We start from the raw sequence: 21,039 nt of genomic DNA, 5'->3' as shown, positions 1-21,039 counted from the left end.
GGTAACATTAATGTCATTCTAAATTTCATTGCACTAGACAAAATAACGTGTGCCATTTTGTTTCAATACATTGATATTTGATGGTTTGTAATACGTGAACCCACAAACAAGAACAACAACAAAAGCCAACTTCCGTAGCGGAGTGGTTATCACAGCGAGCTACGACGCCAGAGGTCCCGAGTTCGAATCCCGACCTCGGTACGGGTGCTCTTAGTGAGTTTCCCTTCATGAAACTCCTCATCTTTGCGATTAGCCAAAAGTAGCAGACAGCTGAATCAAAATAAACTAAATCAATCAATCAGAAGATTGATTGATTGATTTGGTGTTTTAAGTCCACTTTATGCATAGCAAGGCTAATCGGGACTGGACCTATAGTTTAAAGTGGGATCCGAACCACTATGTGCCTCCATCGGGTATCGAACCGGGGACCCCTTGATCACAAGGCGACGACGCTACCACTGTGCCATTGGGGAAGCCAATCAATCAGAAGAATATGCCGTCCAAACGTTCCATTTTGTTTTAAAGGGTGATATATATATCAATAAATAAATAAATATCTCTGAAGATTTGCAATATGTGAGAAATAAACAAGAACAACAGCAATATGTGTCATTGTTATAAATATTATGGCGTCCAAGGGCTTGCGCCTTCAGTTATCCCCAGGGAACGAAGTCGCAAGGGCTTAGATCCGGTGATCGAGACGGCCACAGGATGTCAAAAAGGAGTTACTAAAACAGAACTCTTATTTCCGTTACAGTTTCTGAAAAGTACCCATTCTTGCAGTTACAATTACCGATAAAAGTAAATTGTAATTCTGTTTCAGTTACGTTGAAAGATAAATTTTATTTGATCAAAGATGGGTAATTCTTACGCAGGGCGGGGCTCAAGGTAAAATTTTCACCTAGGCGAGGTGTAATTTTGCCAAACCGCCCCCCAATTTCTACCTTACCATCCCCTAACTTTCCACCACCCCTTAATAAAATAATATGACCATCTCGTATTTAGGGTTTTAACGAGAAAAATTGCAGCGTTATTTTATAAATACCGTAAGTGTTACTGTTAAAAAACGCATTTGTTCAAGGTATGTACAGGGTGGGAAATAACCTTTTGCTAGGGGTCTGCAAGAAAAAGTAACAACAATTAAGAAATTATGGTAATACCAAATGTTTACTACGACAATTGTGGTTACAAAAACAAAATTAAAAGTTAGTTCACGACAAAGCCCCTTGCTTCAAGGCAAATGCAAAAACCAAGACCTTCTTCGGCGAAGTGGCATTGACTTCTTCAGCAGTTCTGAATGGGTGGGTGCATCACCGGACCTGAATGCAGTGGAGCACTTTTTGGCTATTCTGAAGGACGCAGTTGAGTCCTTGATGATAGTGGAACGCGGATCGGACCGCTATTCCCGGCCAACACTCCTTCACATCTGGAACAAGTCCTCCGTGACATGGAATGGAATACGGACTGTTTGCGAATCTTCTCAGCTCCTACCCTTATCGTCTTCGTGCTGTGAGAGAAGCAAACGGCGGACATACTAACTTTTAATTTTGTTTTTGTAACCACAATTGTCGTAGTAAACATTTGGTATTACCATAATTTCTTAATTGTTGTTACTTTTTACTGTGGACCCCTAGCAAAAGGCTATTTCCCACCCCGTACAGAATTTATTTAATATCCACATAACGATATCATATTAACAGCAATCTCTTAGCTTATATTGCTGCGTGATTTTACACAGGGTTTCGGAGCGGAGCGGATCAACGCTCCGACTGTTGCCAACGCTCCGGAGCGAGGAGCGAGATTCTAAGAAATGGCTCGCTCCGCTACGGAGCGAGGAGCGAAATTTTAGAAAATGGTTCACTCCGCTCCGGAGCGGAGCGCTACCTTGACACGCTCCGCTCCGGATCGGAGCAGAGGAAGTTGGAAAATTTCTCGCTCCGCTCCGGAGCGAGGAGCGAAATTTTAGGAAACGGTTCACTCCGCTCCGGAGCGGAGCGATACCTTGTGACGCTCCGCTCCGGAGCGAGGGGCGATATTCTAAGAACTTGCCCACTCCGCTCCGGAGCGACTCCGGAGCGCTCCGAGGTTGGATAATACGAGTGTATACAGAAAACTAACGATCAAAGGTTCCGAGTACATTAGTAATTTTGTTTGTGAAATTTGTACGGCATTTGAAAATCGCCCGTTATTGTTGTTATAAAACTGATTATTACTAAAGCTAACGCCACGGAAACAGTCCAGAAAAGATTACGTCACTCACCTACAGTGTTGCCAATAAGCAAGGAATAATCCTTACACAATACACCAGGGAAAGCACAATCTGGGGACAATATATTTCAATAGCAGGTGTGCCACCTGTGGTTTTATAAGTTGAGAGAATGGAACCACTCTCATTTCCTGCCACCAGGGATCGCGACTGAAACTCATTTCGGTTCAACTTCTGGTTCGGGCTAAGCACTTCGGCATATCGGCCCGACGTTACAGTCCACGCCGCGGGAGAAGTGAGTTATTCCGGAATATTGGTTCGAGTAACACTGGCGAAATTACTGCAGAGAATCCATTCGACCTTCTAAAAGGCCAGAGGAAAGGCGAAGCAACTTGTACGGAGGAAGATAAAGGCAGACAGGTGTTTGCAAAACACTCGCTGGTGCATGATTGTCATATCTAACTTTCTTTTACGCTGGATATGTATGATACTTTGAATGTAGCGAAAGGGAAAAGTTTAAAGTAATTGGAAATTCAGGTTGCTAATTTTAACTTTTCGATTTTTGAATGTATGAAGTTGAAAATCGGAATCATGCTTATTAATGTTACCGTCGGCCAATAAGGAAACGTTTTAATTTGAAATACAGAGTTTTCGTATCTAACTTTTTAAAAATTCTGACACTAGAAAGTTGAAAACCGGCTTAACCAAAAATGTAAGTTGCCACATTTGGTTTACTTTTATGAGGGTATAAAGTCGAAAATCGGAATGCTGTTTGTATACAGCCGAACGGGAATTTAAATAGTATGAAATACAGGGTTGTCATGTCGATTATTTTCCCAATTTTAAAGGCAGGAAGTTGAAACAGGTATTTAATGGTTACATACGTATACTACTGCAAAAATTACAAAATGTCTGGTTGCCATATCTAACATTTCAAGTTTGTAAGCAGTAACCTGGAAATAGGCATGGTGGTTATAAGAAAATTGAAAAATTTTGGAAAGACGACGAATGGAATGTTGCTATATTTAACTTTCCGAGTCTAGAAAGCCAGAAAACGTATACGTATAAAATTAATATTTTTTGTATTGAGTACGTTGTACACAGCAAACTGAAAGCAAGTTTTCAGTAATGAACAATGTGTAGTCAGCAGATAAGTCGAAACAAGATGTATAAACCTTAATAACCGTGATAAACACAAAATGTAATATTATCTACTTGGATAGGGTCATGTCCTGAATTTTATGATTTCATTTTGAAAAACAGGGCTGCGAGCAATACGTGCCTTCCTCACTGATGGCATTTGATTTGATTTTTGTAACTTAGCTTTGAATTTTAGCTAATCGCGACGATGATAATGAGAGAATTGATAAATGTGTACTGAAAAAAAAGTAGCGCCCTGTACCCCGATAACATAGTGGTAACAACGTCTCCTTGTAAGGAAGGGGCACTGGGATCGATACCCGGTGGAGGGACATAGTGGCTCGAATCCCACTTTAGGTAGGATTTAAACTGTAGGTCTATTCTCGATAGCGTATTGTTGAGTCTTAAATCCACCAAAAGTCCATAACAAAAGGCATTGTTTCAACGTATGTTGAATGTATAATTGCAATGTATATTGTGATAAATTAATCCTTAAGCAAATATACATTTGTAATTCTGTTTAACAATAAGAGATGTCACTTTCCTTTAAATCTATTCACAAAATCATAAAAATACAACTCGGAAATTCATTTCCAAATGAACAACCTCTTATGCATATCTTTTACGTATGTGTGTGTGTGTGTGTTTTTTTTCTGAAATCTGGCAAAGTTCTAATAATGTATTCACTTCATAAATGTCTATTACATAACAGAAAGCATCATTGGGTATTCAATATCAGACGAATAATGAATTCCATGGGAATATTTCAGCGAGTTCGTGGATTTGAGTTCAGCTCTCAACGACAAATGGTGTTGGTTTGACCCGCGTTAATGTCATTGGTGTTTCCTTTGTGTTCGTTTCTCTATCACAGTATAATTCTTTTCCATAGTTTCGGGGTCCTATTTTTTACCGACTTATCTAGGATTTGTTTAAAATTACGGATCATGAGAAATATACGATTAAAGGCAAGGTAAAGTCCGGAAAAAACAAATTGAAACTTATACTTAGTTGAAAGGACAATTGGTTATTGTTGATTACAATTATAGAAATAACTTTATCGAAATACTTGGTTTTCCTTTACATACATATTTGTAATTCCTTTTGTGCACCATTCCATTCCTACTTGAATATGTAGACTATAAATAAAAACTCGGCATGGTTTCCTTCAATTCATTATTACAGTATAGATCTTCCATGATTCTCTTGGCTTATGATGCATAGAATTAACAATTACGGATTTTTTTCGTTCTTTTTTGTTCTTTTATATTGATTTAACAAATCTAGTAACCTTATTATTCTATTAAACGATACTGGTTGGAATGATTTCTCCATTCGCATGGACGTCCGGAAATGGAGGGGGCCACGCCACCCGGAAATTAAAGGTAATCAAGAAGTACATATTTCACGAATATAATTTCATTTCAGTCACAGTAATATATGTTAATTATTGCAAGGGCGTTGCAAGAACATGATAACTTCAAACTGTAGAATATTTTTAATGGGAGTAATACTATTTTGGGGAAATTCTGCCTCATTCTGCCCCCTCCCTTGGACAAATATCTTGCTTGTCCCTTCCTGGAAAAAATCCTGAAGACGTCCATGTATCAGCGGCTTTAAAAATTTCATTAAATGTCCATACATCACCGTTGACAAGCACACATAATATGCATGTAATGATACAAGAGAACACAGCTTTTAAAGGCTTCTTTTTATGACAGTGAAGAGAAGAATAACACGCGCAAGTAATACTTTTAAAAGAGAACAATCTAGCCAGAATTGGTGTAGAATAATTCTAATACATCTGGCAACACTGGATCTGTCTGGCAAAGGCGATGTCTCTACCATGTACGGATAAGTCGAACTCAACGTACAGCGCACCGAACGAAGTTCTCAACCCCGAAAGCACACACAAACAAGCTATGTACCAGTTTCACCCTCCTCCCCTCTTGAAACGGGCACAAGACCAATGAGCTAGCCGATTGCACTGAGTCACCTGCAAGGAACACGGAATACGGCACAAAACGAAGCTGTCTGTTGTATGGGGGAGGTGGGTCGGAAAAATCCGTAAAGCAGAAAAAATTGACTGCTCGAAATTATTCGTAACCCATTCAACACATAACATTCAAACTCTTATATCTAAGAGTCACAATACAAAATTTGAAATACCCCACGGATCCCTGACGTCATAGGGTGCTGTGCTGTAGAGCGACCACAAACAAAAAAGCTTCGGTCAAAAGTCCCCGCGCACCTCCTCCTTCACCCGTTCGACTAGGGCCATAAGGAAGCATGATTCACTCTGTCCCTCCCCTCCAAGCGGGGGCGATCATACAGACAAACAACTAGAGTACGTGGAAACAGGACTGCAGGCTCTTTTCCATATGGTCCCATTATAACCACTCCGTCACGGAAGTCGGCTTTAACGCGCCCATTCCATTATTCATAGTTGCATTACAGGATTCGTGTAAAAAAACTCCTAAACGGATCGGAGCGTGCTGTCAAAAGCACCACGCTCCGGAGCGGAGTGCTGTTGCCTCACGCTCCGCTCCGGATCGGAGCGTGCGTCTAAAAAATCTGAACCACTCCGCTCCGGAGCGGAGTGCTGTTGTATCACGCTCCGCTCCGGATCGGAGCGTGCGACTCAAAAAGTCGAACCACTCCGCTCCGGAGCGGAGCGTGTCTCTCAAAAAGGTGAACCACTCCGCTCCGGAGCGGAGTGCTGTTGTATCACGCTCCGCTCCGAATCGGAGCGTGCGATTCAAAAAGTCGAACCACTCCGCTCCGGAGCGGAGCGTGTCTCTCAAGAAGTCGAACCACTCCGCTCCGGATCGGAGTGCTGTCGTACCACGCTCCGCTCCGGAGCAAGGAGCGGAGTAGAAATGACGCTTCGAAGTCGCTCCGGAGCGCTCCTTTAGTACGCTCCGCACTCCGCTCCGAAACCCTTACAATGTACTTATTATGTCTACACAAATTTGACTATTTTAAAAACAAAGACCGACGCTTATATAATCAAAAATAAGCTTTTGGTGCTGCTCAAGGGGTACACCTGCCCTTAACCCGTCTCTGTTCTTATCGATATTGTAGCCAGTCTAGGAAAACACTTCCAATTAAATGTTACCTGTGCCACCGAGAAAGTCGTTACACTGGTTCTCGTTAGATGGGGCTAGCGTTCCCACTCGCCTCACGATGAACTTTTCTTCCACGGTTGAGAGGGTTTGGTCATTAAGGGACGCAATATGAGCGCGTTGATAGATTGGCCTAACCCCCAGAGCGATTGCAGAGTAGAAGAGGAGCACTTTTCCCAAAGAGCCTAATCATATTTCCACCCCCATTTTCTTCACCTCACGTATGAGGTAAAATATGAGTGCGATACGAACGAGACTGATTTCGCCGTCCACACATTGCGAAAGTTGATTCGAAATCCTTTTCCAAAACTTGAACCGAGATGAAACGCGATCGATGTAAAGAAAGCATCCAAGAATTTTCTGAAAAACAAACAAAAGCGGATTGCATGATCGGAAAGGTGGAAGATATATATGAGGGTTGTCTGAGAAATGTGTGTCATAAATTTCGTGGCTTTAACGAAGAAGGAAATGTGTGAACTTGGAGGCTGTGGAACGGTTTAGATACGATGCAGGCTTGGGAAATGGTTTCTATAAAAAGAGGAAATACCAAATAGATGATGCACTGCTGTGATGTCGGGATACACAAAAGAAAAATAGTGTTTGTTAAAGAAAAAGGGGTCCACAAATACATCACAGCTTTTTGTTAGGTGCGAGATCTACAGAGCATTCCCTGACATTCGCTACGAGACTCAGCTGCAAGCGGCCCAGCGTCAGCGCTTGTCTTTCCCGGTCAACGGGTCCGCGACAGTCGCACGCTACAGTCTGTTTTTTTTCGCTCTCCCTGCCTTCGCTCTCTTTCCCTTTCTGTTGAAGTTGCAGACTGACGCCAGTATAATCCTCCCTCGGAAGATGTGTTATGTCGTGTCCGTGTGTTGAAGATTGTGGCTTAATATGGCGCCACAAAAGTTTACATTACAACAAAGGATTTATCTTGTCGAGTGTTACTTCGGAAAGAGGAATTATGAAGAAGTGCGACGACGTTTTGCAACGAAATTTCCTGGTGTTCCCGTTCCACATAGGACCACTATATTAAACCTCGTAAAAAAGTTTAGAGTAACAGGGTCAGTTCTGAATAAAAGTGGGATGAAAAATGGGGAAATCTAAAAAATAAAGTATACAAAGACAATCCGCACACCATCCGTGTGTTAAAAGAGAGTATTGTACGACAAATCGGGAGAATTACAGTAGACGAACTTGCACGTGTAAATACCAATTTCCTTCGGAGAACCCAGGAATGTGTTGCAGCAGAGGGACATCATTTTCAACACCTGTAGTCAAGGTTAGTACACAATATGAAAATTGTAATTTTAATAGGCGACTCTACCGACTGTCACGGACCCCGTTCACCGGGAAAGACAAGCGCTGATGCCGGGTCGCTTGCCGCCGAGTCTGGTAGCGAATGTCAGGGAATCCTCTGTATTACAATTTCTCTTTCACTTTGTCGTTATTGACCTATGATTTTTTATGGTGTTGGAGCTCAGTTTACGTGACATTACACGTCATTAGGTTTACTGTTGACAACTATGGCTCCTCTAGGATGTGGTTATTTGTTAATGTGATTTTTGAGATACCTGAGATCAGTGGCAGCGATTAGGAGGGGCGATGGGGGCGCATTTACTCCCACGTTTTGCCATTTTTGCCTCCTAAACCTTATCTACCAGGCGAGAGTAAATTGTCGCCTCCCCCCCCCCCCCCCCCGCCGTTTGGGCACCTTCCCCGCACAGTTTTGAACCCAATCGCCGCCACTGTCTGAGATATTAACAGGTTGTAGGAAAACAATGCTGTGTTGATACAATTATTTTAGTTATGTCTCGGAGAGGATTATATATGTGTCTGGGGGGGGGGGGTGCTTGTAAGATATTAATCAACTTCACTTTGGAGAAATGTGGAGCATTTTTGTTCATATTTTATTCTAACGTCCAGGTATATATTAAGAGTTCTTTTATGCAATGGTTCAGTTCATGCTTGTCAGATCCTCAGAACAAATTAACACATTTTTCATATCAAGCAACGGGAACATATTTTCTTGCACGTAGCAAATTTATTTTTTATTTCATGTAGTGCAATATATTGTACAGTGTTTATTTAAATTTTAGAGAGTTCAGTGAGTTATTCGAACTTTAATTCCTACACAGAGCATTATATGTTATTTTAGCATATATTTTTAAAATTTTGAATATATATTTAAGTGCATATTTTAGCCTTTTTGCTGCGTATTTGTATACATAATATACAATTTTTCCGAGTGCGTTAAATGGTCGAATTTTCGGACTCGCTACCGAAGTTTACGGTTGAAATCCCGGCCTGGGCATACGTATCCCATCCTCATTGTCGCGATTGGCCAACTGTGGCAGTAGAGAGGCGTTAAATAACAAAAATACAAATACAATTTAAATGCATGTGAATGTTCCCTCTGGCCTTGGCGGTTAACGTCACTATAGAGGAACATGGAGGCAAACAATATCGAATATCCGATTGTCAAGTATGATTTTTAAATTATAACTATTGCCAGAAATGCAGGTCCACATCCCTACATCGTGAACAAATTGTATTCGTCCTTACCAGCTCTTCCCTCAGTGTTGCAGGTCAATTTTTTTATTACCAACTGTCCGATGTGTGCTTTGAATTTTCTGGGCAAGTCTTACGGTTTTGTGAAACTATCCCTGTAATTTTCACGGAACCGACACCTATCAAAGTTTTGGTTTCAACGTCTTAAAAAAAAAAACTGCAAATGCCGTACATAATTTTATTTATTTAATTGCATTTCGCAAAGTCACGTGTTCGAAAAGAAATCATCTTTCTTATGTAAATATTCAGTCTGGACTAATCTGCAGTTGCTATATACACTCTGTCTCTGAAATCTGTGGAGCAAGGCCGCGCATAACGATAGAGAAGGAGAGGAAGCGAGCGGAGGGGGCAAGCAGTGCGCCTTGACCCTCCATGCACTTCCCCTCTCACGCGTTCATTGTTCGAGCCCTCTCGAGTCACTACTTGCGCATAGACTTGTTCTCGTCGTTTGCTCCATAGCTTCCCGGGACGATGTGTAGGCTTTAAGTGCGCTAGAATTTGTAGCGGTGCGTCCGAATCTAAGGAGAATTGATTGATTGATTTGGTTTATTTTACATGGCATTTCTGCAACTTTTGACTAATCGCGAAGATGAGGATGACTGATAAAATTGATGACGGAATACTAGCAATGAACACTCGTGCCCAGGCTGGGATTCGAACCCGGGAACTATGGCGTCATAGTGCACTATGCTATAATGGAACCACAGCCAAAAGAGTCTGCGCATACCCGCGACTCCTAAACAACGTATTCCCGCTGGAGGGGAGGGGCAGAGTGGAGGAGACTTCCTTATGACCCGAGTTGAACCGATGGAGGGGAAGGTGCGCTGACACATTTGGCCGAACGTTCTTTTCTTTGTTGTCGTTCTGTAACCACTCCGCCATGGAAGCCGGTCAGTCTTAAGAAGAAAGAACACCACTAAACTTGCGCAACAGGTCCCAAAATTAAGCACCGGATGATATAGTGAAGATATCACATTCTTTAGCAGCTTTTGTACAATTCTATGTTGTATATACCAGTACAAGATTCATTTAATTGGAAATGAAATTTGTTAAGAATGTGCACCGATGGATCCAGTGAAATTTATAGCCACGTAACTGGCAACACTGCAAGAGGGGAGAGACAACCCATGTAGGGGAAGACAGAAGCTTGACCCACACATTCTGGCGTAGCAGACTTTAGGTACGAAAGAAACGTCTTTGCGATTAAATGCAATGAAATATAATTATTCCGAGGAGAAAATCCTGAGTGTCGGTTTCATTCTCGCCTAACGCACTTCACCGGTTTATTCCGAGAGGTGGAATTGAATTTCGAAATGGACGCATACAACAAAGCGGTTATGCTTCGGCCTCGAGAACAAAGTAAATTCGATTTGTTTCTGTGGAAACGTGAAGAGGAATCTACAGATATAACATTGTCAGCAGTTGGCGGAGGCAGCGCGAGGTTTACCATTTCATTTGCATGCAGCGAACGCGCTTCTCAGCGTTATTGACGTCCTTTCTTCAAGGTTAAATCGTGCCATCGCGAACAGCACTTCCAGCTAGTCTCTCGCTGAAGAATTGTCTAATGCAAGATAATATCCAGAGTTCAAGAAACGAGTTTTGCAAAACAGAACGACATCTAGAGCTTAGGACAACACAAATATTTAACACTGGACCCAGAGTTCAGGAAAACAGATTTGAAATACAGAGCAACATCTAGAATTTAGCATACCATAAGTCTCCAACTCGAGATACGAGGGTCACTATTTATATTTTGAGCCTAACAATGAAAAAACAGGAATTTGGCATTGAAAACTGCTTTATTGTTTTTCGAAGTATTCTCCTTTATGGCCAATACATTTTTGCATTCGTTCGAACCATTTGTCAAGGCAGTTTTCCAATCTTCTTGAGACACCTCCATAATATGGTTTTTGAACGCATCAACGGCGTCTTCCGCCGACGAAAATCGTTGTCCACGCAATTTATTCTTGACATTCGGGAACAAGAAGAAGTCATTGGGTGCCAAATCAGGACTGTACGGCGGATGACCAATCAATTCGATTTTTTGACTGTTCATAAAGTCGGTTGTTAGACGAGATGTGTGACAGCTGGCATTGTCTTGTTGAAGAATGATCAGACGGCGTTTGTTTGTTTTCCGTATTTGACCGAAGACCTCTGGCAAACAAATTGTTGTGTACCATTCAGAGTTGACCGTTCTACGTTCCTCTAAAGGCACAGTTGCCACATGACCAGTTTTCTCGAAAAAAACAGGCGACCATTTGTTTCGATGTGCTTCGAGCACGAACAACTTTTGTTGGATTGGGTTCATCTTGAAACACCCATACAGTCGACTGCTGTATACGTTACGTCTCATATGCATATATCCATGATTCGTCACCTGTTACAATCTTATATACGTCTTTTGAAGCACCACGATTGTATTTATTGAGCATTTGTTTGCACCAATTGACGCGAGCGTCTTTTTCAGTTTTTGTCAAATTGTGTGGGATCCAACGAGAACATACCTTTCTCACAGCTAAATGATCATGAAATATTTTGTATATGCTGGTGGAACTAATGCCTATGGTTGCCTCAATCTCACAGTATGTCACATGACGATCTTGCAGTATTAGGTTTTGCACAGCATCAATTTTTCTTGAACAACAACTGATTTTGGACGACCTTCGCGAATCTCATCGGTGAGCGAATGGCGGCCACGATTAAATTTGTTATACAAGCGCTTCACAGTGGCAAAGGATGGGGCTTCATCGCCAAATGTGGAAGTAAGTTGATCGATGCACTCTTGTCTTGATAATCCACGTCGAAAATCGTAAAAAATCATCGCACGAAAATGTTCACGAGTTAATTCCATTTTATTGTTGTCGCGCAATCTCCAAGGCAACATAAACAACACAAATGAAGCTATTGACAAAACATTTGAAGTACGTTATGGTCAATAACGCCAGACGATTCCGCGCAAATGTCAAATCGCGCCTAACTTCAATCAGTGTTGCCAAGGCTCAAAATATAAATAGTGGCCCTCGTAGTTATCCAGAGTCTAGGGAAAAGGATCTCAAATACAGAACAACATCTAGAAGAACACAAATCTCAACTCGGGGTAAATATCCAGAGTTTGGGGCCGGCCCACGTGACGGAGTGGTTAGCACATCTCGCTACGACGCAGGGGTCCTGGGTTAGAATCCTGGCCTGGGCATGGATGTTTGTGAGTGTCCATTCATCAATTTCATCATATCATCATTCATCCCCATCTTTGCAAATTAGCCGAAAGTGGCACAAAAAGCGAAGTAAATAAAGTAAATCAATCAATCCAGAGTTTGGGGAAACATATTATCCCAAATACAGAACAAATTCTAGAGTTTAGAAAAACACAAGTCTCCAACTCGAGGTAGTTATCCAGAGTCTAGGGAAAAGGATCTCAAATACAGAAAAACATCTAGAGTTTAGAAGAATACAAATCTCGAACTCGAGGTAGTTCTCCAGAGTCTAGACAAAAGGATATCAAATACAGAACAACATCTAGAGTTTAGAAGAATACAAATCTCCAACTCGAGGTAGTTATCCAAAGTCTAGGAAAAAGGATCTCAAATACAGAACAAATTATAGAGTTTAGAGGAAGACAAATTTCCAACTCGAGATAGTTATCCAGAGTATAGGGAAAAGGATCTTAAATACAGAACAAATTCTAGAGTTAGAACAACACAAATCTCCAACGCGAGATAGTTATCCAGAGTCTAGGGAAGAGGGTCGCAAATATAGAACAACATCTAGAGTTTAGAAGATCACAAGTCTCCAACTCGACGTAGTTATTAAAAGTCTAGGAAAAAGGATCTCAAATACAGAACAAATTATAGAGTTTAGAAGAAGACAAATCTCCAACTCGAGATAGTTATCGAGAGTCTAGGGAAAAGGATCTTAAATACAGAACAACATCTAGAGTTTAGATGAATACAAATCTCCAACTCGAGATAGTTATCCAGAGTCTAGGGAAAAGGATCTCAAATACAGAACAAATTCTAGAGTTTTGAAGAACACAAGTCTCCAATTCGAGGTAGTTCTCCAGAGTCTAGACAAAAGGATATCAAATACAGAACAACATCTAGAGTTTTGAAGAACACAAATATCCAACTCGAGATAGTTATCCAGAGTCTAGGGAAAAGGATCTTAAATACAGAACAAATTCTAGAGTTTAGAACAACACAAATCTCCAACGCGAGATAGTTATCCAGAGTCTAGGGAAGAGGGTCGCAAATATAGAACAACATCTAGAGTTTAGAAGATCACAAGTCTCCAACTCGAGATAATTATGCAGAGTTTAGGGAAATATATCTCAAATACAGAACAAAGTCTAGAGTTTAGAAGTACACAAATCTTCATTTCGGGATAATTATTCAGAGTTCGGGAAAACCGTTTCGAAGTATAGAGCAATGTCTTCCTTCATACTCTATAGAAAGTGACCTACACTCTATCTAGGGAATCTGTGGAGTTAGACCGCACATAACGGTGGCTGCAGCAGCATTTTCCCCTTCAAGCACTCACTTCCCCTCTCACGCGTTCATGGATTGAGACCTCTCGAGTCACCACTACTTGCGCAAAGACTTATTTTCTCTCGGTTGCTCCATATATCTCCGGAACAGTGTGTATGTGTGTTTTGTTTTTTTTGGTAATTCGATCCATTGCAGTAACATTTGCTTCACATTGACCTTATTTGAACGAATGATCTCTCATTTTTCACAATTGTCTGTCTCTTTCAGGTGCGGATGTGACGAATGTGTAACGTCACGCCAGGAAGACTCGCTACGCCATTCTCGTTCTCGCATCAACGCGTACAGAGCCTTGGCCAGTCCGTCTCTCATCGCTTTGTCCAGCAAGGATCCGATTCTTACGGCGTTCGAGCTCAGTTGGGAACTCCGTAGGCTGAGCTTCATGGAGCACGAATTTAAGAGCGAGTATCAGGTAAGTGGACTTTTGCGCGTTCGATTCCTTGATGCACCTTGTCCTCGTAGTCTTACAAACTTCACAAGATGTCATTTCTATCATTTTCCCACTTTGATCGCCGCCAAGGATGGGGAAGTTGGCCCTGACCTTTCTAGAAAATTCCTGGTACACCTCCAAAACCACCGTGCTTAAAAAATAGAATTTACTTAGTTCATGAGTTTTCTGATTTGTATGAAACTACAGGACCTTATATGACCATCGTCAGTTATTCAAATATAGGGAAAAGGCATAAAATCTGTACGGGGAGTCTCTGGAGCATTACGGTCGAGAAGAGGAGAAAGCGAGTGGGTGGAGCGGAACAGTGCACGTTGCTGCAAACTGCTGGTAGCTGCAGTCGCATTTTCCGATCCAATCCCTTTCTCTGCCACGTGTTTATTGGTAGAGCCCTCTACAGTCACTACTTGCGGAGAGGACTTGTTTTTTCTTCACTTGCTCCACAAACTCTTGCGACAAAGTATAGAACTCGTTTACTTTTAAGCCATAGTTCGACATTATTATTAAAATCATGTTATATATAACAAATAACGACGACATTTTCCATACTTAACGTCTTGAGCTTTCTTTATATTGTATCATAACTAATGTTACTTTGGGAGATTTGTTTAATATCTTGCATTTGTCTATTAAGTTGCTACATACTTGTGATGTCGCCTCGGCGCCTCGATGCTCAATACTTTTACCGACAAATTCGAATAGAATTGAATCCAAATTACTTAATATCAATTGGACTGCATTATTGCAGGTAAAAATGTACTATGTACAAGTATATGATAATATAACACTTACCTGCTGCGTCATCTACTAGCCTTAAAAAAATCCTCGTACCATAGATTATTATTTTCCGTTGCATGTATGTTTCTTTAAGAAGGACGGTGATACGTTTAATATATAAAACTGGGACTGCGATCACAAGGTGTATTTTAATTATAGTTTTCTTATTTTATGTCGTTTTTATGCCTCATTTCGCTAGCACTAGACCACCTAGGCGACATCACAAGTTGTATTCTATAATGTAATAGTATTTACTTAACCACAGGCGCTACAAGGGGGCTAGAGCCTCCCCCCCAAAAAAGTCTCAGCCCCCCTTGTAGCCCCCTAGATTTTTGTAGTACGGTAGACACATTTCGATCGAAAAGTTAAACAGTAGAACTTTACATTTAACGTATAAAACTTCTACAATGTTCAAGTACATTTTCTAGTTCCGATTAGTGTTGCCCACGGGACGAGACGGGACAGGCTTTTAAAAGTTCGAGACGAGACGAGATTGATCATGTGTCCCGAGACAAACGAATATTTTCGAGACGAGACAGCATTTCACAGCATTTCCACGAGACGAGACAGGCCAAAGTCTCGTCTCGTGGACAACACTAGTTCCGATAGATCGCAAGCTTACTTTATTACGATCTGTTTTAATATCAGGGGCGAGCAGCTGCAGATATGCCTGGAAACAGTGGCAACTGATCATTTGATACTAAGTAATTGACCAATCATGAGTCGCTAAAGTTGCTACGAAATCTGTTGCCTGCCTGGTACATGCGCGTATTCAGTGGCTGTGAGATTGATTTTTTGCTAAATAATGTGCTCAGTTATGACGAGCCTCTATAAATCGTATCACTATATTTCGGGAAGATCTAACAGGTATGACAAATGGATTTTTATCAAAAGGACGACGTTCAAAATCTAAGGAAGCATTATGCTTTTTTTCTGTTTCTTATAGGCTATATATCGTTGTAAATATTCGAGAGGGAGAAATACAATGTTAGAGAAACAAGGAGTACACAAAACGCAAACTAACTAATTCTTAACTGCTAAGAATTGGAAAGAGGGTCATTTGATGCCAAATCATGACAGCTCCCAACCCGACCATCCCGGATTTTAATGAAATTTGGTAGGATGGTAGAGGACATGAAGTAACTTGCATGTGTAAAAGTTTAGACATTTATGATGCACGGTGTTTGAACAGCAGGGTTGTCAACTTCATAAAAAAAATCAAATGTATGCTAACAAGGTCAACAAAAGATATAACTTTTCTTCTAATTATGGTATAACTTTCATCTTGGGCTTGTTTTGAAGCTAAGGGAGTATAGTTTTCGCAAAAAAATAGTCTTACATGAAAATATCGAAATTTCAATTTCAAGGTCACATGATGTGACCTTTGACCTTGAATACCTAAAAGAAAAATAGTATCTTCAATTGTGGTAAGAATAAGGAATGTTATGCAGCTAAATGTAATCTCTGTTTGGTGTAAGTTTGGCTTTCAGAATGGAGAGAAGAAAAATCTGACAATAGTATATGCTACATTGAGTGAAACACCTTATGTGTCGTGAAGTAATGTCGTCTGAGGAACTAATTGCAACAGAAATGAAACTAACTGCCTCTATAGTAAAAATATATGACGAATCCAATATTGAAGAGTTATCCACTCTCTGACCACGAGGCAGGTTTGCCGCCATCTTGAAAAAATGGTTCCAAAATTCACCTTGAAAATTTAAAAAAAAATAATATCTGGAAAACGGTGAAATGTACACAAAAAAGTGACGATAACCAAAATGAAAGAGCAGAAAATTTACTAAATTATGGTTTCTGTTTGATAGAGCTACCTTAAATCTTAATTGGATTAGAAAGCTCCAATTATCTACTTTAATTTTGGAATTAGTGTAAAATTTGGTTTCACAATTCATTATTTCATTGTATTATCATGTTGTTAACGATTATTACAATTTTATATTAGACTAGACCTACACCATGATTTTCTTGATAGAATATTTTGACAATAATAGCATTGAATTTTCCTCGATTTACTGCAGTCGTGTTCCCCACCCGTCCCTGAATATTGTACCGTACGTGGGGCCGCACTGCGGGAGTTTGCCTGTAATTCTGCCCGTAAAAGACGAAACGTGCCATCTTCGTCGTAGAACGTGACGCTCTCGGGCAATTTCGGTTAAACTCGGTCCTATTAAGAGTGGCGCCTTTATGAGAGAAAATACAGTACATACCATGCACCAAGGAATATAGAGATTAGGTAAAGCCATCCGAAGATTGCCGATCTTGCACGAACGCGTGACGTCACCGGAGAAGCAGTGAGCTCGGCTGAAGCAGACGGCCCCTAGCATTTATATGGGAGATTCAGAGAGCGAAAGTATATTATTACTTTTAGGAGGGGGAAAATAATAATTGTCATCCTCCAAGATGGTATTGAGGCATCCTTTTAATGATTAGTAACATAATTGAAAACGCGCTACTTTTAAAAGGGGGCAAAGTACATGTGAAAAAATGTATTTTGAAAATCCATATTCCTGAAACTTTCTGACCGATGCGCTACAAAGAAAGTTGCGTGTTCTCCTTTAGAATTTCGTCATTTTACAAATCGTAATATAATTTTAACAAAAACGTGGCATGCTAAAGAAGAATTAAAGAGTTTAAAAAATAATTGATTAATAGACTTAGTTTATTTTACTTCGCTATCTGTCACATATGGCTAATCGCAAAGATGAGGATGCGTGATGATATGATGAAATTGAAGAAAGGAAAGTAGACCCATACCCAGGCGGGGATTCGAACCTGGGGGCCCTTGGCATCGTAAAGCGTTGTGCTAACCACTTCGCCACGGAGGTCAGCATTACAAGGAAATAAACAGAAATTGGCATCTATTTTTAATATGCGAGAAACATTTGCGAGGAGGTTATTGAAGTAACAAATAATTATTATAAGACGTTGTGATGAAAATTATTAATATATCTGAAATATCGAGAGTTGACCTTGCAGTCTCTAAATGTACTTTTAGGGTTACGCAAAACCTTTACTCAAAATTGATAGTGTAAATTTATAAGCTATTAAAATTTAAAACTTATTCCTGTTCGAAAAGAGAAACTGCCAAGTCAAATTAATATTTCGTAGAAATACATATATTTGTCTTTCATGAGGCCAAGAGAGTATTTGGAGGGGACGCTGGCTTGGGAAGGCTATAGCCCCGGATCTCGATCTACAAAGGGGCTTCCAGTGGGAAAACATTCCTATGAAATAGTCCAGAAGAGGGGGCGAAATGATTTTTTTAAAATGGCTCAAGAATACAAAGATATAAGTGGATATTTGACAAGATAAGTCTAAAACTTACAGCTGAAGTCGTACGTGTGTGTGTGGGGGGGGGGGGTGGCTACGTGAGTTAACACAGTGGAATATGATTCACAATACTAAAATTAAAATAAATATGTGGGAACAATAGAAATCAAAATATGTTGTAGCTAGTGACGGCGCAATAGTAAAGATGGAGGGGTAAATCATATTTTCCCGGGGCAATCATTTTTATTATTCCATTACATACGACACAAAAATGCACAATTTGGCTAAAAGAGCATTCATTCATTTATTTATTTTTGTCGTTTTACTGGGGGCAGATAAGAGAGAGAGAGCAATTGTCGAACGAGAATTGGGGGCGTTCCTGCCCCCCCCCCCCCCGTAGTGTGGTCACTGCCTATGGCTATGCTGGAGAAGAATGCACCAATTAATACGCTATTAAATAAAACAGATACTTTTAAAACTTTTAATCAAATTATTTGTGAACTATGATTTAAATTTAGAGAGAGCACATACCTGTTTAATTTAATTTGGATTAGTTAACTTCTGAAGCCTGCCATTTCCGAGCCTTCTTCCGGTGTAGCTACACTGCCCTTTGAGCCGTAGCTGCTGCGTTCAGGTGGCGGAACGAGCAGAATACTAATTAAAACAAATATGTGACAAATATATATACAGGGTGTTGCAAAATACCTGTTACAACGCTTGGGAGGTGATTCGACAAGTAAAAACAAGGAAAAAATGCCATGTGAAAAAATGTCGAAATCGGCACCGTTTTCGAGTGACAGGCGTGCGAAAATCGCCTCACACCATGTTTATGGCACAATAACTCAAGAAGGAAGAAAGATATCAATGTCGGATTAAAAACATACAAAGAAAGTCGTGCCTGAGGAATACAATGGTGCATCAATTGAGGCCCAGTGTAAATTGCGCAAGGGGACTCTCAAAGAAAGTGGGGAATCCCTTGATGGAAAATATAGGAAATTTACTACTATTTTCTACATTATGTTGAGATCGGAATGTAGCCAGTAAAAAATGACGACGTATGTCCACATGTCCCACTACTGCTGGGACACCGTCCCACACTCGGGAAATAGGAAATTCACTCGAAAATGACGCTATGCCGTCAAATTACGCTCAGATTGATTTCAGCTAATTGATACAGAAAGCCCCACTAGAGGCGCTGTGAGTGTAGGTCACCTGTTACGTATTAGTGTTGGTGGATACTACGTAGAGAGTGTAGTCGGCCGTTGTTTTTCCTGTCTTGTTCTGCGTCTCGCAGCGTGGAGTTTAGTCTGGCGTGTGTGTATGGATGAATTGCGCCAAGGAATATTGTACGTAGAGTACGTATTCCCGTGTTCTTTCTCGGTTTGCAACAACTGCGTGGACACCTGTGTGACATTACGTGGGTGTTAATCACGGTAGTTGTGATCCGTCACTCGGAGGGAAAGTGCCCCTGTTGCTGGGCAGTTCTCGAACAGGACAATGGTGGAGTACTCTACCCACGAGCTTGCTGATATGCATCTCGTTTATGGAGAGGCAAACCGAAACAGCCGTGAAGCACGGCGTTCGTATCACGAACGATTTCCCAATAGGCGGTTACCAGCACATGCACTCTTTCAAAGACTTGATGCTCGACTGCGTGAAACTGGATCTCTACTACCCCGTAGGTGGGATTGTGGAAGACCCCGCACTGTGCGCACTGTGCAATTTGAAGAGGACGTGTTGGACGCGATACGAGACCGTCCTGACACCAGCACACGTGTCATTGCTCGTACTCAACAAAATTACCATAGCAATGTATTCCGCGTTCTTCAGGAGGAGGGATTGCACCCATACAAATTTTTGTGTGGTACTTTGTGTGGTGGGAATTATCGGGTGTTTCTACATGACGTGTTAGCTGAACTTTTGGAAAACGTGCCACTGGCAGGTAGACAACGTATCTGGTTTCAACACGACGGCGCCCCCGCACATTTCGACCGGGGAGTCAGAGCCTTACTCAACGATATTTTCGGCGATCGTTGGCTTGGCAGGGATGGACCTTTACCGTGGCCACCTCGTTCCCCCGATCTCACACCACTGGATTTCTTTGTGTGGGGAGAAATGAAAAGGCTCGTGTATGAAACCCATGTGGAAAGTGCTGAGGACCTCGTTGCTCGTGTTAGTGCCGCTGCTGGGACAATTGGTGACATGCCAGACAAGTCCAGTGCGTACCAGACAATCAGTGCTTCGCCGATGCCATCTTTGTCTTGAAGTCAATGGCGGACATTTTTAACAACCTCTCTGAGTATACCGGTGTTTGTGAGCCCCTATCAGCACAGCATAGTGTCCTTTAGTGAAAGGTGCGAGTGAAGATGCTGGATATTGCTGTACTTCATACCGTCGATCTGCATGTGCGGAGGTTGTGCGCTTCTCAGTGGAATCCCTTCCAGATGTGCTGTGCCTGGAAATGTTACATGCCATTGTGTGCATTTTCTCGCCATTCTCTGTCTTCATATCCTTCGAGGATTACCCACTTTCTTTGGGGAGCTCTCTTGTAGTATGTACAGACTGACGACATGTGGCCATTGTTTAACTTTTGTTTTTCATACTGCAAAGTAGTGTGTCAACATTAAGGGATTGAAAACGTTTATTTATGATTTTCCCGTATTTTTTTTCCATTTGGGATGGTGTCCCAGCAGTAGTGAGACATGCAACAAATTGGTTTCTTTTCTTCTTCGTACCTCAATGTGAACCGTGTACAACAGGAGATTTGCAGTTATTTTCCTATTTCCCGAGTGTGGGACGGTGTCCCAGCAGTAGTTGGATATGTGGACATACGTCGCAATTTTTTTACTGGCTACATTCCGATCTCAACATTATGTAGAAGATAGTAGTAAATTTCTTGTATTTTCCATCAGAGGATTCCCCACTTTCTTTGAGAGTCCCCTTGCGCAA

At 41.2% G+C, this 21,039-nt stretch overlaps 1 protein-coding gene across 1 annotated transcript in view; it reads left to right on the top strand.

Annotated features, from left to right (window-relative positions):
• Window positions 1-21,039, top strand: part of Trpgamma (Transient receptor potential cation channel gamma) — a 449,908-nt gene that overhangs the window by 273,956 nt on the left and 154,913 nt on the right. Inside the window, exon 5 of the mRNA XM_083119232.1 lies at window positions 13,788-13,989. Within this exon, the coding sequence (XP_082975358.1) occupies window positions 13,788-13,989 (202 nt within the window). The remainder of the gene's footprint in view (window positions 1-13,787; window positions 13,990-21,039) is intronic.

The sequence above is a fragment of the Lepisma saccharinum genome, chromosome 3, assembly GCF_977018435.1.
Source record: "Lepisma saccharinum chromosome 3, izLepSacc3.1, whole genome shotgun sequence".
Lineage (NCBI taxonomy): Eukaryota > Metazoa > Arthropoda > Insecta > Zygentoma > Lepismatidae > Lepisma > Lepisma saccharinum.
This window is presented reverse-complemented; position numbering and strand designations above follow the sequence as displayed.